At 40.4% G+C, this 12165-nt stretch overlaps 1 protein-coding gene and 1 pseudogene across 1 annotated transcript; both read right to left on the bottom strand.

Moving 5' to 3' along the window:
* Positions 1-8102: 8102 nt before the first annotated feature.
* Positions 8103-9236, bottom strand: LOC136454979 (uncharacterized). Its single transcript, XM_066455198.1, has 7 exons — positions 9214-9236; positions 9082-9130; positions 8952-9011; positions 8777-8860; positions 8587-8697; positions 8248-8493; positions 8103-8162 (listed from the first exon to the last, which is right to left on the bottom strand). The coding sequence occupies exons 1-7, from the start codon at positions 9234-9236 to the stop codon at positions 8142-8144; spliced, it is 594 nt and encodes a 197-aa protein (XP_066311295.1). The 3' UTR covers positions 8103-8141.
* Positions 9237-9725: 489 nt separating this feature from the next.
* LOC136454978 (uncharacterized) lies at positions 9726-11330 on the bottom strand (annotated as a pseudogene).
* Positions 11331-12165: the final 835 nt, after the last annotated feature.

Raw genomic sequence — 12165 nt, 5'->3', positions numbered from 1 at the left:
CAATAAAAAATTTGCCACGTCATCAGATATAGTTAATCATCATGTTTGTGTGTATATATAGTTGCTAGAGATCCCAAAATTACCTCTGGATAATATCTATCATATCTTGGTAGTCTTGTTGTGGTTTTCTCATCGAGTCATAGATTATCAAGTGACTTTTCACCAGATCGATATCCATCAATATCCAGTGATTGTTGCATGTGTTTATAGGATATAACGCATAACACTCATTAATTAACTAGAATCAACATATGAGCCATTAAGGATGATCGACATGATTAACACTCACTTGAAGTTATAGGGAAAGAGTATATCCTTCTTGTGGCGTTGGTTCACTAAGAAGTTCATGAGGTTACTCTCTGACTCATTCTTCCAATTAGTCTTTGGAGTAATTGGGTCTTTGAATACTATATGGGGATCAACAAAACCAATTTCATTGCAGCCTTCCTTTCTGAGCTCTGTCATTGTAAATCTGCATATATATAGTACTTGTTAGGATAATTTATATGCATATACACACATATGATGAGTTTAATAATAGATCGAAAGAATTATTACTTACAGGCAATAGCAGCTAATGATAACTTTGTCCAGAGAGGTCAGGTGGCATGGTTGATGAAATTCTGCAAAGTCAACATACATAACATCATCGCCACGGAACCAATGTTCGTCTCTAATTCTGACACCAACGCAGAAGTCTCCACTGGTAGACGCCTGCATGTACCACTTGTTTAGCAGGTACATTTGCGTCCCCAGATCAGATAAGGCTTGAGGGTTGTATAGACTCTGGCCTAGTACAAATTTTTTCTTTCAAATATCAACCTCCGCCGCACTCTCAATGTTTCCATCACCAAACATCTGGTAAAGGTCGAGACCAGTCTCATCAAGAAATTCACCAAGGTGATCCAAATCGACATCCGGAGGTATGTTTGCCTGATGCATTAATCCTAAATTCGAACCATATTCATTACCAACAACTAGCGGGGGGATTGATTGGTGCGCTTATTGTCCGAGTTGGGCAACTCCTTTCCCTGCCCGCTTCTTTTTCTGTGCCGCCTCAATTGACTTGGTGAGAGTGCGGTCATAGTCCGATAACGTTGATTTGGACGGCTTACGAGATTCCCGCTGTTGTTGCTGGTAAGAAGTCACCTTTTTTCTTAGAATATCAGGAGCTACGAAGAAGTACGGTTTCTCCAGGTTTCTCCTTGCTTCTTGATTCATTTTAAGTTTGTCATAGAATCTAGACATGTCTTTTTTATATGCATCAGTTCCTTTTTCCTTCTCTTCAGATATTATTTTGGGAATAGCCCTTGGTTTCACGGTGGCTTTCTTTGCAGGCGGGGACTGGTTCTTCGTTTGAGGGGCTGGCCTCTTGCTAGGCTTCTTGGTAGGCGGGGGCGGGGGAGGCGTTGGAGACCTCCTTGGAGGTGTTGGCAGCGGCGTTGGAGACCTCCTTGGAGGTGGCGGCTGCGGCATTGGAGACCTCCTTGGAGATGGTGTGGATGCAGCCTCGTCTTCCAACACAATGTCATCGTACAGAGCACTATGATGATCTGGCGATTGAACAATTGGATTTAGGTTGGGGGAGGATCTGCTACAAAAAAAGGAATGACATATTATTATGAGCAGATTGTTAATTATTTAAGCCAATACAAATTAATGATGTAGTGTTTTCATCCACACGTACCTATGGTGAGGTAGTTCAGGAGGAGGTGGAGCCGACATCCCTGGAATGATGATGTAGCGCTTGCGCCATAGAATGAATGTCTTCTCCGCTTCTCCTAGAGTCTTCTCGCCATCACCTCTAGGAATGTCAAGAGGCAAATCACTAAAACCTTTTTCAGCTTTATCTACTGAGATGGTAGCATATCCTTCTTGGATTATATTCCCATGAATCCTTGGTGTCTTGGTTCGGTCGATAGGATTAACAAGACCGATAGCCACCTTGATTGTGGAATTCTCCTTCGGAATGTGTAGCTCACACATTGTACAAGGTTCAGTGACGTCATCCACAGGGAAGCGTAGTCCTGTGTTCCCTTGATTTGGTATCTCCGTGGAAGCGCAGCTGCTTTTTAACTGAACAGATTGGCTAATGTTGATTCCTGGCTCTGATGCCTGCTTGCTTGCACTCACTGCTATTTGCACTTGCCTTCTAATTTCCTCCTGCATTCTCGCTTCAAGGTTTTTTTCCCGCTCCTGTGCTTCACGCACCGCTTCCTCCAACCTCTGGAGCCGCTGTGCCTCTTCTTCCTTCTTTCTCTGGTGACTTCTGTAGGAAGGTCTGTCCTGAGGGAATCCATGCTCCCACGAGACACTTCCTTTGCCTCTAGTTCGGCCACCATATTCAATAGTCCCAATGGCGTATGTCAGCTCATCCTTCTCTCTGTTGGGCCTAAACGCACCACTAGCAGTAGCTCTCTGAGCATAAAACAATCTTTCTGCTGCTTCTTGCAGTCTTGCGCCATAAACGCACTTCCCTGTCTCCTGGTCTAGTGTTCCCCCATGAGCGAAAAACCAATTCTTTGCACGTTCTCCCCACTCGAGTGATTCTGGTCTGATACCCTTGGCAAGAAGGTCTGCTTCCATTTTGTTCCACTTCTTAATGGCAGTCGGGTAGCCACCTGATCCCAAGGTATGGTGGTATGTCTTCTGTTGGGCATTACGTTGGTTCTTTATCACCCGACTCACACCCTCTTCCGAAGTCTTGTACTGTACAAACTCATCCCAATAGGGCCTCTGCTTTGAGATCGGGCCTGGGACAGTAAAATCTGGTGCTATGTTCTTCTTCACATACGTCGTGTATAGGTGTTTCTTCCAAGTCTGAAACTGGGTGGCCATCTTCTTCATTGCCCAATCCCTAACTCGCTCCTTCAATTCATCACCATCTATTATATCATCATAACCATCTGTTTGGAGCGTGAAATGTACTAAGACATCTTTCCAAATTAACGCCTTGTCACGATCGGAGACAAAACTGATATGAGGAGCATTGGTCTTCTTCTTCCATTCACGGGTACTAATCGGGAGCCGGTCCCGTACAAGGTAACCACAGTGGTGCACAAATTTCATTTTATTCGGCCCCCCTGGTTCTCCTGTATCCACATTGAACTCCGAGATGATGAAGCGGCCCTCCAATGACTTTTTGGGACCTCGAACATTTTTACTCTTCGTTGTAGTTGTTGATGTCGATCCAGAGGGCTACAAAACATCAACATTATTTTTAATGTCATGAGCACACATAAGACATATGATAATATATATAGCTAATAATAAAAAATATATACTTGGCCAATATGTTGTTGCTCATTTTGTTCAAGAGCTAAGTACTGACTCCCGTCATCTGCATCCTCTTGCACGTTATTTTTAGCACCATCATCGCCGGCAACTTGAGTGCCAGTGTTGATCAAATTCATCATCAACTCCTCCTCATCCATGTTTCTCGGGTCGGCCATCTAGCTTCAAAAAACAAAACCAATATATAGTACGTCAAATCTTTGCTTACATGCGTAAAATCTACGAACAATATGCATTATTAAATCTTGCCCCTCGGTCATGGACGCAATTCACCACACTAGGGCGAACTACGTCGGTACTAGGGCGAATTAGGGCTATACATAAACGGCCGAGGGCAAATTGCGTCGGTGACTAGGGCGAACCACGTCGGTGACATCAACAGCGCGGTTCGCCCTGGTGTGATTGTTTAGCATTAACGATAACGATAATACGAATGTTGATCAACTAGGCCACGAGAAAGGGCGGTGTGACAAGAGTGGCGGTGCTCCACTCCGCCGTATATATGTCTGTACACATGGGTGAACGAGGGCAGCGGTGCTCCGCCGTATACATAGAAACGCATGGGCGAACGAGGGCGGCAGTGCTCCGCGACGTATATATACATGCATATGAATACAAATGATGTATAAACCATGTGAACCATGTAGTCATTCATCATATGAGAAAATTCTATGCTGATAATGTAAGTATAAGTCATTATGAAATGTAAGTATATGTGTCTTATTGCTAATATAACCAGAGAGAATTACTCCCGAAGAGGTTCACAACAACATGCCAAAAATGATCGAACGAGGGCAGCGGAACCGGCCTAAACCCTAGGGCGAACGAGGGCGGCGGTGCTCCGCCGTATAAACCCTAAACCCTAGGGCGAACGAGGGCGGCGGTGCTCCGCCGTATACATAGAAACGCAATAATGATAAACTAACATATATGCAATAATGTACCCCATTGGCTAAAAAGTACCTTATATTGTTTAGTCAAAATTAAATTGTTTTAAGTTTGATCAAATTTATAAAAAAATACTTTGCTATTTATGATATCAAATTAGTATCATTCAGTTTATTATCATGTAATATAATTTCACAGTATAATCTATTTAGTATGATAAGTGATGATATTTTTCTCTATATGAACTTGGTCAAAATTATCATAGTTTTTTTTAACTGAAATCATGGAGCATTGCTTCCCAGCACTTTATTAACCATAAACAAAATACAAGAAAGTTAGCGAAGTGCTAACTATTTCGACCAAACCTATAAGATCTTTCTTTTTATGATGGACATCACTGTTTTTTATGTTCATTGAAGTGAAATCTTCAATGATCAACTGCAGTCTGATCAAATGTTTGATCGGTGGATCCAAGATCGAGCAAGCTAGCACAGCGTGCTCCTCATCACGATCGATCTGTTGGTCATGGTGTAGCTTGGAGATGGAACGGAGCAAGCAGCTAGCGTACCTTGGGAATGGAGGAGAGGAAGCCGCGCGCGCGCGTTGGTGGCCTCATCGTCGCGCCGTGTCAACGCGGCGAGGGTACGTATGGTACCGGTGTGGCCGCGCGTCTGGCGGGGGCGGCCGGGCAGTAGTGGCGCCATGAGGTCATCGGCGCGCGGGGTGGTGTGGGGACCGTGGACGCGCGCGAGGCGGTGGCGGCGACCGACGTCGGGCGGGGTGGCGGCGGCGTCCTCGGTGTGGCGGGCCGAGTGGCGTGGGCGCAGGGGAGAGGAATCGGCGAAGGACGCAAGGAAGAAGATGGCAGTGGTATATATATGCCACGCCCCTTTACTCCTGGTGCCATCCCCCCATCGAGTACATCCTCACCGGTTCGGTTGCGAGGCTTGGTCAGGTGGTCTGCCTTCCCTTTAAAATGCTTGCCTTTCTTTCTTACGGGGTGATTTGCAGGAAGAAATCGACGATGGCCAAGGTACACGACCTTTCGACATTTTTTCAAGAATACACCTCTAATATCACCGAAGCAGTGTGTGCATGCATTATATCCTTTGTTTGACTGTCCTAAAAGATTACTTAGAGCAGGCCAATCATTGATTGTTACGAACAACAATGCTCGCAAATCAAAGTGTTCCTGTTTGTACTCATCCCACACACGTACACCTTCTTTATTCCACAAAATGAGAAGTTCGTCAATAAGTGGTCTCAGGTACACATCGATGTCATTGCCAGGTTGCTTTGGGCCTTGGATGAGCACAGGCATCATAATGAACTTCCGCTTCATGCATAACCAAGGAGGAATGTTGTAGATACTTAGAGTAATAGGCCAAGTGCTATGACTACTGTTCTGCTCTCCAAAAGGATTGATACCATCTGTACTTAAAGCAAACCTTAAGTTTCTTGCGTCATTTGCAAACTCCGGGAATTCTCTGTCGATTGCTCTCCACTGGGACCCATCAGCAGGGTGTCTCAACATATTGTCTACCTTACGGTCTTCTTTGTGCCATCATAACAATTTTGCATGTTCTTTGTTTCTGAACAGATGTTTCAAGCGTGGTATTATAGGAGCATACCACATAACCTTGGCAGGGATTTTCTTACGCGGACGTTCGCCCTCAACATCACCAGGGTCATCTCGCCTGATCTTATACCGCGACGCATGGCATACCGGGCATGCATCCAATTTCTCGTACTCTTTGCCATGGTACAGGATGCAATCATTAGGACATGCATGTATCTTCTCTATTTCTAGCCCCATAGGATAGACAACTTGTTTTGCTTCGTAGGTAGTGGTGGGCAATTCATTGTACTTCGGAAGCATCTTCTTTTGGATTTTTAGTAACTCTCCAAATCCCTTGTCAGATACACCATTATTTGCCTTCCATTGCAGCAATTCTAGTGTGGTTCCCAACTTTTTCTGCCCTGCATCACAAGTTGGGTACAACAATTTCTTGTGATCTTCTAGCATCCGCTCGAACTTGATCTTCTCCTTTTCACTTTCACATTCTCTTTGTGCGTCATGAATGACTTGAGAAAGATCATCAGCCGGCTCATCTTCTGCGGCTACCTCTTCTTCAGCTTCTCCCATTGCAGTATCATTGAAGCACGCACCATCAGGAATAATATCATTGTCGTTCCATTGTTCTTCTTCACCTTCTTCCATTACAACACCGGTTTCTCCGTGCTTTGTCCAACAAATATAGTTTGGCATGAAACCCGACTTGAACAAGTGTGAATGAAGAGTCCTTGAGCAAGGATATTCCACCGTATTCTTACATATGGCACATGGACAGCACATGAAACCGTCGCGTTTGTTTGCCTCGGCCGCATGTAACAAAGAATGCACGCCGTCAATGAACTCTTGGGAGCGGCGATCAGCATTATATATCCAATGATGGCTCATCTGCATTACATGACATAAATATCATATTAAAACCTAGATCATAATTAATTATTTATACAACATGCGTGCCATCACAAAAGATACAAATTTATGAAAGCATCGCTACAATGTAGACAATCCCAACTACCACTAAAAGAACTAAAGCTAAAATACATTTCAGGAGCACAAGGATTTCGCGACCAATCTCAACTAAAACAGACAGATCCCCCGATTGTGCAACATCTTTGGGCTTCTTCGGCTGGATCACTGCCTCATTAGCCGCCGTATCTGCCTATTGTGCAAGATATTTTTGCACGAGTTCAACATACTCTTCCTCCCAGTAGAAGCTTGAACATCGTCCACTGCCATCCCACTGAAATTAAAACAAAAAATTAGAACTTTAATCACAACCATCATGAAAATAGGTATAAACTAACCATAATCATTAAATACGATAAAATAACTCACATTGCGATCCGGACACTTGTAGAAGATACGATCCTTGTTGGGACCCTCCTTCTTCACTCGGTACTCCATCACAATCTTCGTCTCATCACGACATTTGCCGCATGGAATGAGAGGAAGGCCCGGCCTAAGTCGCTTTGGAAACCCATGAGAGGCCGAGGACCTGGAAGCAGTTGCCATCTACTCTCTATACTCATTTTTTAATACACTATAAATTTCTCCTTTTATAAACAAATAAAATTAAGAAACTATAAAATTATCTAGATCTCTAAACAATGATATTTTTAATGGTCATTGTGTTCTCGTCTTTTACTGCGGCAGGTAAGTAATTCACATGATCACTACAACAGCACAGGGATACAGTAACACCAACTTGTGTTACTGTAGGTTGGAAAAAGTGTTACTAGCTCTCTTAGTAACACATTTTTTTTTGTGTTCCAATTGGCCATGTTACTATAGACTGGTTTATTGTAACGCATCTACTTGTCTATAGGAACATTTGTCTAGTGTTACAATGATTTTTGCTGTAACACTTTTTTTTCTCTAGTAACACTTCAATTATGGTGGAATACATAGTTTGTAGCACATTTATTTATCTATGGGAACATTTGCCTAGTGTTATAGTGATTGTCTGCTGTAACACTTTTTTTAGTTCTAGTAACACTTCTACATTATGGTAGAGCATAGTATGGAACAAAGGAACACATGGTTTGTAACACTTGTTTATATCTATTGTAACATATTCAGATTAGGAAATAAATATTTGTTTCGCCTATATATGTGGCACACGGATTATTATAGAATCACACAACATGACACATTGCAAAATCACATAAACCACAAATTTCAATAATCATAACAAGATCCACATATAGTAGGATGATTTCAAACATAGTGCTTGTTTAGATTAAATCATAGTATTTGTACATAACGATATGGGTGTAGAGAGCAAACACACAGTCCATACTAGACAGAAAAATTCAAGAACTAGCTAGGATTCATAAAGTCCATTGCTTCTTCTTCCATTATTCTTTGTACACATCGATGTAGGAATTCAACCATTAATCATTTGAACCTGCAAAGAAAATGTAAGTTGTAAGATTACAAATTAGGCCATATATGTACAATGATGTAAGTTAAGAAAGCTAGTTTGAACATACAAACATCAAAGGCCAAGCAATTGAGACTCCTTTGGCTTGAGCATCACCAATATTGTTGCACCCAGGCCTAGGCCTCACTAATGGCTCATCTTTTGCTATAGCATGATCGATACGCACTTTGTAGAATTGACTTCCTGTCTTAACTCCACCAACAATGGCTTCTGGATCAGTGCTCAAGAGAGTTGCATAGGCCACATTAGCCTTATTAGGATATTTTGAAGTCATTAGTAGCACCATGGACCCAACCTACATTAATTTGACATAATCTCTTAGTGACCAACAACCCTTAGTTGTACATCAAGATCATGCAATTAGAACAAGTGTATTATGTTCATCTACCTTCATTATAGGAAGTTGTTTAGGTGCTTGACGCTTGTTGTATGTAACCTTGTCATGAGCCACCTCCTGGTGTGCAATGGTCGTAGTCTCTCCAGGCCCTCCATGATGACCCTTACACATATAAAATGAAGTATGAAATATTAAGACAAAAATTCCTCTATAAATACAGCAAAGTGTGGTTCATAGATACCTTTTGTTTCTTTGTTGTTTTACTTGTGGTGGATAAAAGTAGACTGTCATCATCACTATATTCAGACTCACATGTTTCTTTATTCTAGTAAAGAGAAAAAAGACAGTAGCATGAGTTAATATAAAAAATCCTTTGTGAATAAAATAGAATTAAATTCACAAGAAAGTGACTTTACCAATTCATCCCTGTGTTCAAGGAATCCATCATTCTGCTTGGGTGCAACACAGTGAACTCTCTAAAAATTTGAAACAATATTAAAGCCAAAAGACTAAATTAGGTGAAAACATGGAAAATAGAGCAAATACCTTTCTTTTAGAAAGCACCGCTTGATTCTGAGAATTGTTATGATCACTCCTAGCGCAATTTCTCTAGAAAAGAAATAAAGTTTGAGTAACACATTTCAATACGAAGTTACAAATTAAAATGTAAATTGTTACCATTGTTGCTTCTTGGTTCTCATGGTTCCTTTGATTGTTTTTTAGTTCTTCAATAACTTTGTCTTGCATTCTAGAATGCTCTTTGAGTTGCCTTATTTCCTCCAACATGTGAGTCTCTACATCAGATGATGAGCCATCTAGTGAAACTATATTAATGTCCTTAAAATGGTGTGTTCTTCGACCATAAACTTGTTTAGGAACTGGAAGCAATCCCATGCCGTGCACTTGTCCAGCTTTCTCTTCTCCCAACACCCGATGTAATGCATCACCTTCCCATGCAACTCCTCCCTCACTATTTTGTGCTAACTCTGGTTGTGTGTCTAGGAGATTTTCCAGTTCAACCTACAAGCAAGAAATCCGCACATTAGAAAATAGAAATAATTTTATATTTGCAAAAATTCTCATGTGCATGTAGCATACCACTGGTTCATTTATCCCTTTTCCCCTTTTCCTGTGAGTTGCGAGGTAAACCTTTGCTCTATGTGGCTGTTTTTTTTCAGGATCAGTTTGCCTCTGAAAAAATAGCAGCAAAGGAAAAGTAAGAAGAATCATGTATAATTTTTTTAAAACAGAAGATGACTCACCATGTCCTCAGACCAACGAGCATAACTCTTTGTACCGGCTGTATGTGTTGTCTTCTTCATTTGACAACTTATTTTGTTCTTCTCACTTAGGGTCTACAAGAAAAGTAAATTAATAGATAATGAACCATTATACATATAAAAATCAATAATGGTATAGATAGTGATAGTAAAAAAAGCCAAATAGTTTCAATAATGGTGCCTTACTTGTCCTTCGCTGGACTTCCAATATTTTACTAGGGCCTTCCATTGATCTTCATCGATATCATCTGGACAACGCTTGTTCAAAACAGACTTTTTCTTTTTTGGATTAAATAGTGACTTTTTTAATGTTGCCTTGTATTTTCTCCAATCTCTTCCAATTGATTTCAATATCCATTTCTCACATGAATGAGGATATAAGAACTTTGTCTAAAATAAGAAAGTCACTAATGAATGAATTTGACTTCATGACATGATAACAAGCATATATATACTTAATCTTATAAAAACATTATGTCTTGTAATATTTAGCTAACCTGGATGAATTGAATTATGGTTTTTGCATTGTTTTTCTTAACTTCTCTCCAATCTTTGGCACCAACAGGACAGTAACCACCATTTCTTGCTATGGTGCCCAAAAATTGCCCTAAAAGGCCACCTTCTTTCCAATGGGTTGTCCAAGCATATTACATCTTACTACTATCCGATCTCCTCCAAGTAGATCCCAAACATGTGTTAAAACGGTCCCCTTTCGTTTACCAGGTACTTCATCGCCATCACCTATTAAAAATAGAATGATAGTGATAGTAATTGGTTAAGATGCAGTCCATATGAATGAGATTGATCTAACTACATTTGTACCTGATGTGTTCTGGTTCTCATCATCATGCTGCTCAACCTCGTTAGCATATAGTGCTTCAGTATGCATTACATTTAATCCTTTCTTTTTCTTTGTACCTCCTCTTCCTACTAAACAAATGTTGGGGACATGAACATGTGTTTATAGTAAATATAATAAACAATATGTAATCTTTTTATTAAACAACTAGATATTTGTATTAGACTATCAAGATTCTATTTATTAAGTCACATAACACAGTGGGGTTGGATATGTTAATATTGGATGAACATAAATCACAGATAACTAACATGACTTGGAATAGTTGTCCTTGAATAATCAAATATACATAGAAAAGTAAATTATATGTTCATTCTAATACCTTTATTTTTTTTTGGTTTAGATTTGGATGGTTCTTTGTTGGACTTGGTAGGCGCTAAAGTGGCCAGTCTCTGCCTCGTCACAAACAAATTAACCGTCTTTTCGCTCTCACACTCGTTGAGCATTTCCATCACATCAGAATCTTGTTGTATTACAACCAAGCTATCTTTTCTCTTGTAGTATAGATAGTCGACTGATGTGTACCCAGAACCCTCGATCAGATCAATCAAGTCGAAAAAGCATATCTCATCTCTATCCATTTCCCTTTGCACATGTTTATGTCCTTCAGCTTTCCCATCGCATTCCAGATTTATGGTCCAATTATCCGCCGCCATGGTAGCACAATCTAAATAAAATATAGCACCAATAGAAAAATAAGAATAAAGCATAGGATAATTCACAAATAAGAACCAAGTATAACCGAATAGTAACAATTTGACTAAAGTGCATAATTGTAATGTTATTTGAACTTGGAGCTTGAGCACAAGTAAAGTGCTATGGTTCAGATAGGATGGTCTAGAGCATGACACATATATAAGATATAAAATTAACATGTATGATAATTTATTTTTCCTAACATTTAGGAGGGAAAAATCACTGTTATTGTTTTGCTTGATTGAAAATTAACTTTATATATTGTAGTGTCCAGTTAGCTTGAATTAAATAAACGGGCTGACATACCATGACACTAGTGAAACAATCAAGCACTAAGTCGTATACACAGACTGAGTAGAACTGAAACAGAGGTCATAAATAAAATGTGAAAAGTCTGCCCTTTGTTTTGTCCCATTTCAACCATGCACAAAAAGCTAACCTAAGAAGCTAGCAAGTATTGAATAAATAATTACTAAAAGTATGAAAGCAGAAATTATTAAAAGATGGATCCACTGCATCATGATAGGACATTTCACAAAAGCATACTAAACTGCTGCTCGGAGTATTCTATAACATGAATGACAAAATGCTAGCACTTTGCCCTTGCCTGTGGGAGCAAATGAAAGCTGCAACTCCATGAGCAGAAAAGCTACCGATGCACTGCTACCAGCTTACCTAATTGTCGAAGTGCAGCAGCTCAGCTTCTCCGGTGACCTGAAATTACAATGTTTTTAATCCTCTTTCTCCTCTGCTGAATTCTAAATCCCCCTCCACACAAAAGTGTTTCCATGAGGA

This window comes from Miscanthus floridulus, chromosome 5 (assembly GCF_019320115.1).
Source record: "Miscanthus floridulus cultivar M001 chromosome 5, ASM1932011v1, whole genome shotgun sequence".
NCBI lineage: Eukaryota > Viridiplantae > Streptophyta > Magnoliopsida > Poales > Poaceae > Miscanthus > Miscanthus floridulus.
The sequence above is the reverse complement of the archived record's forward strand: the minus strand, read 5'-3'. Positions and strand labels throughout refer to the sequence as shown.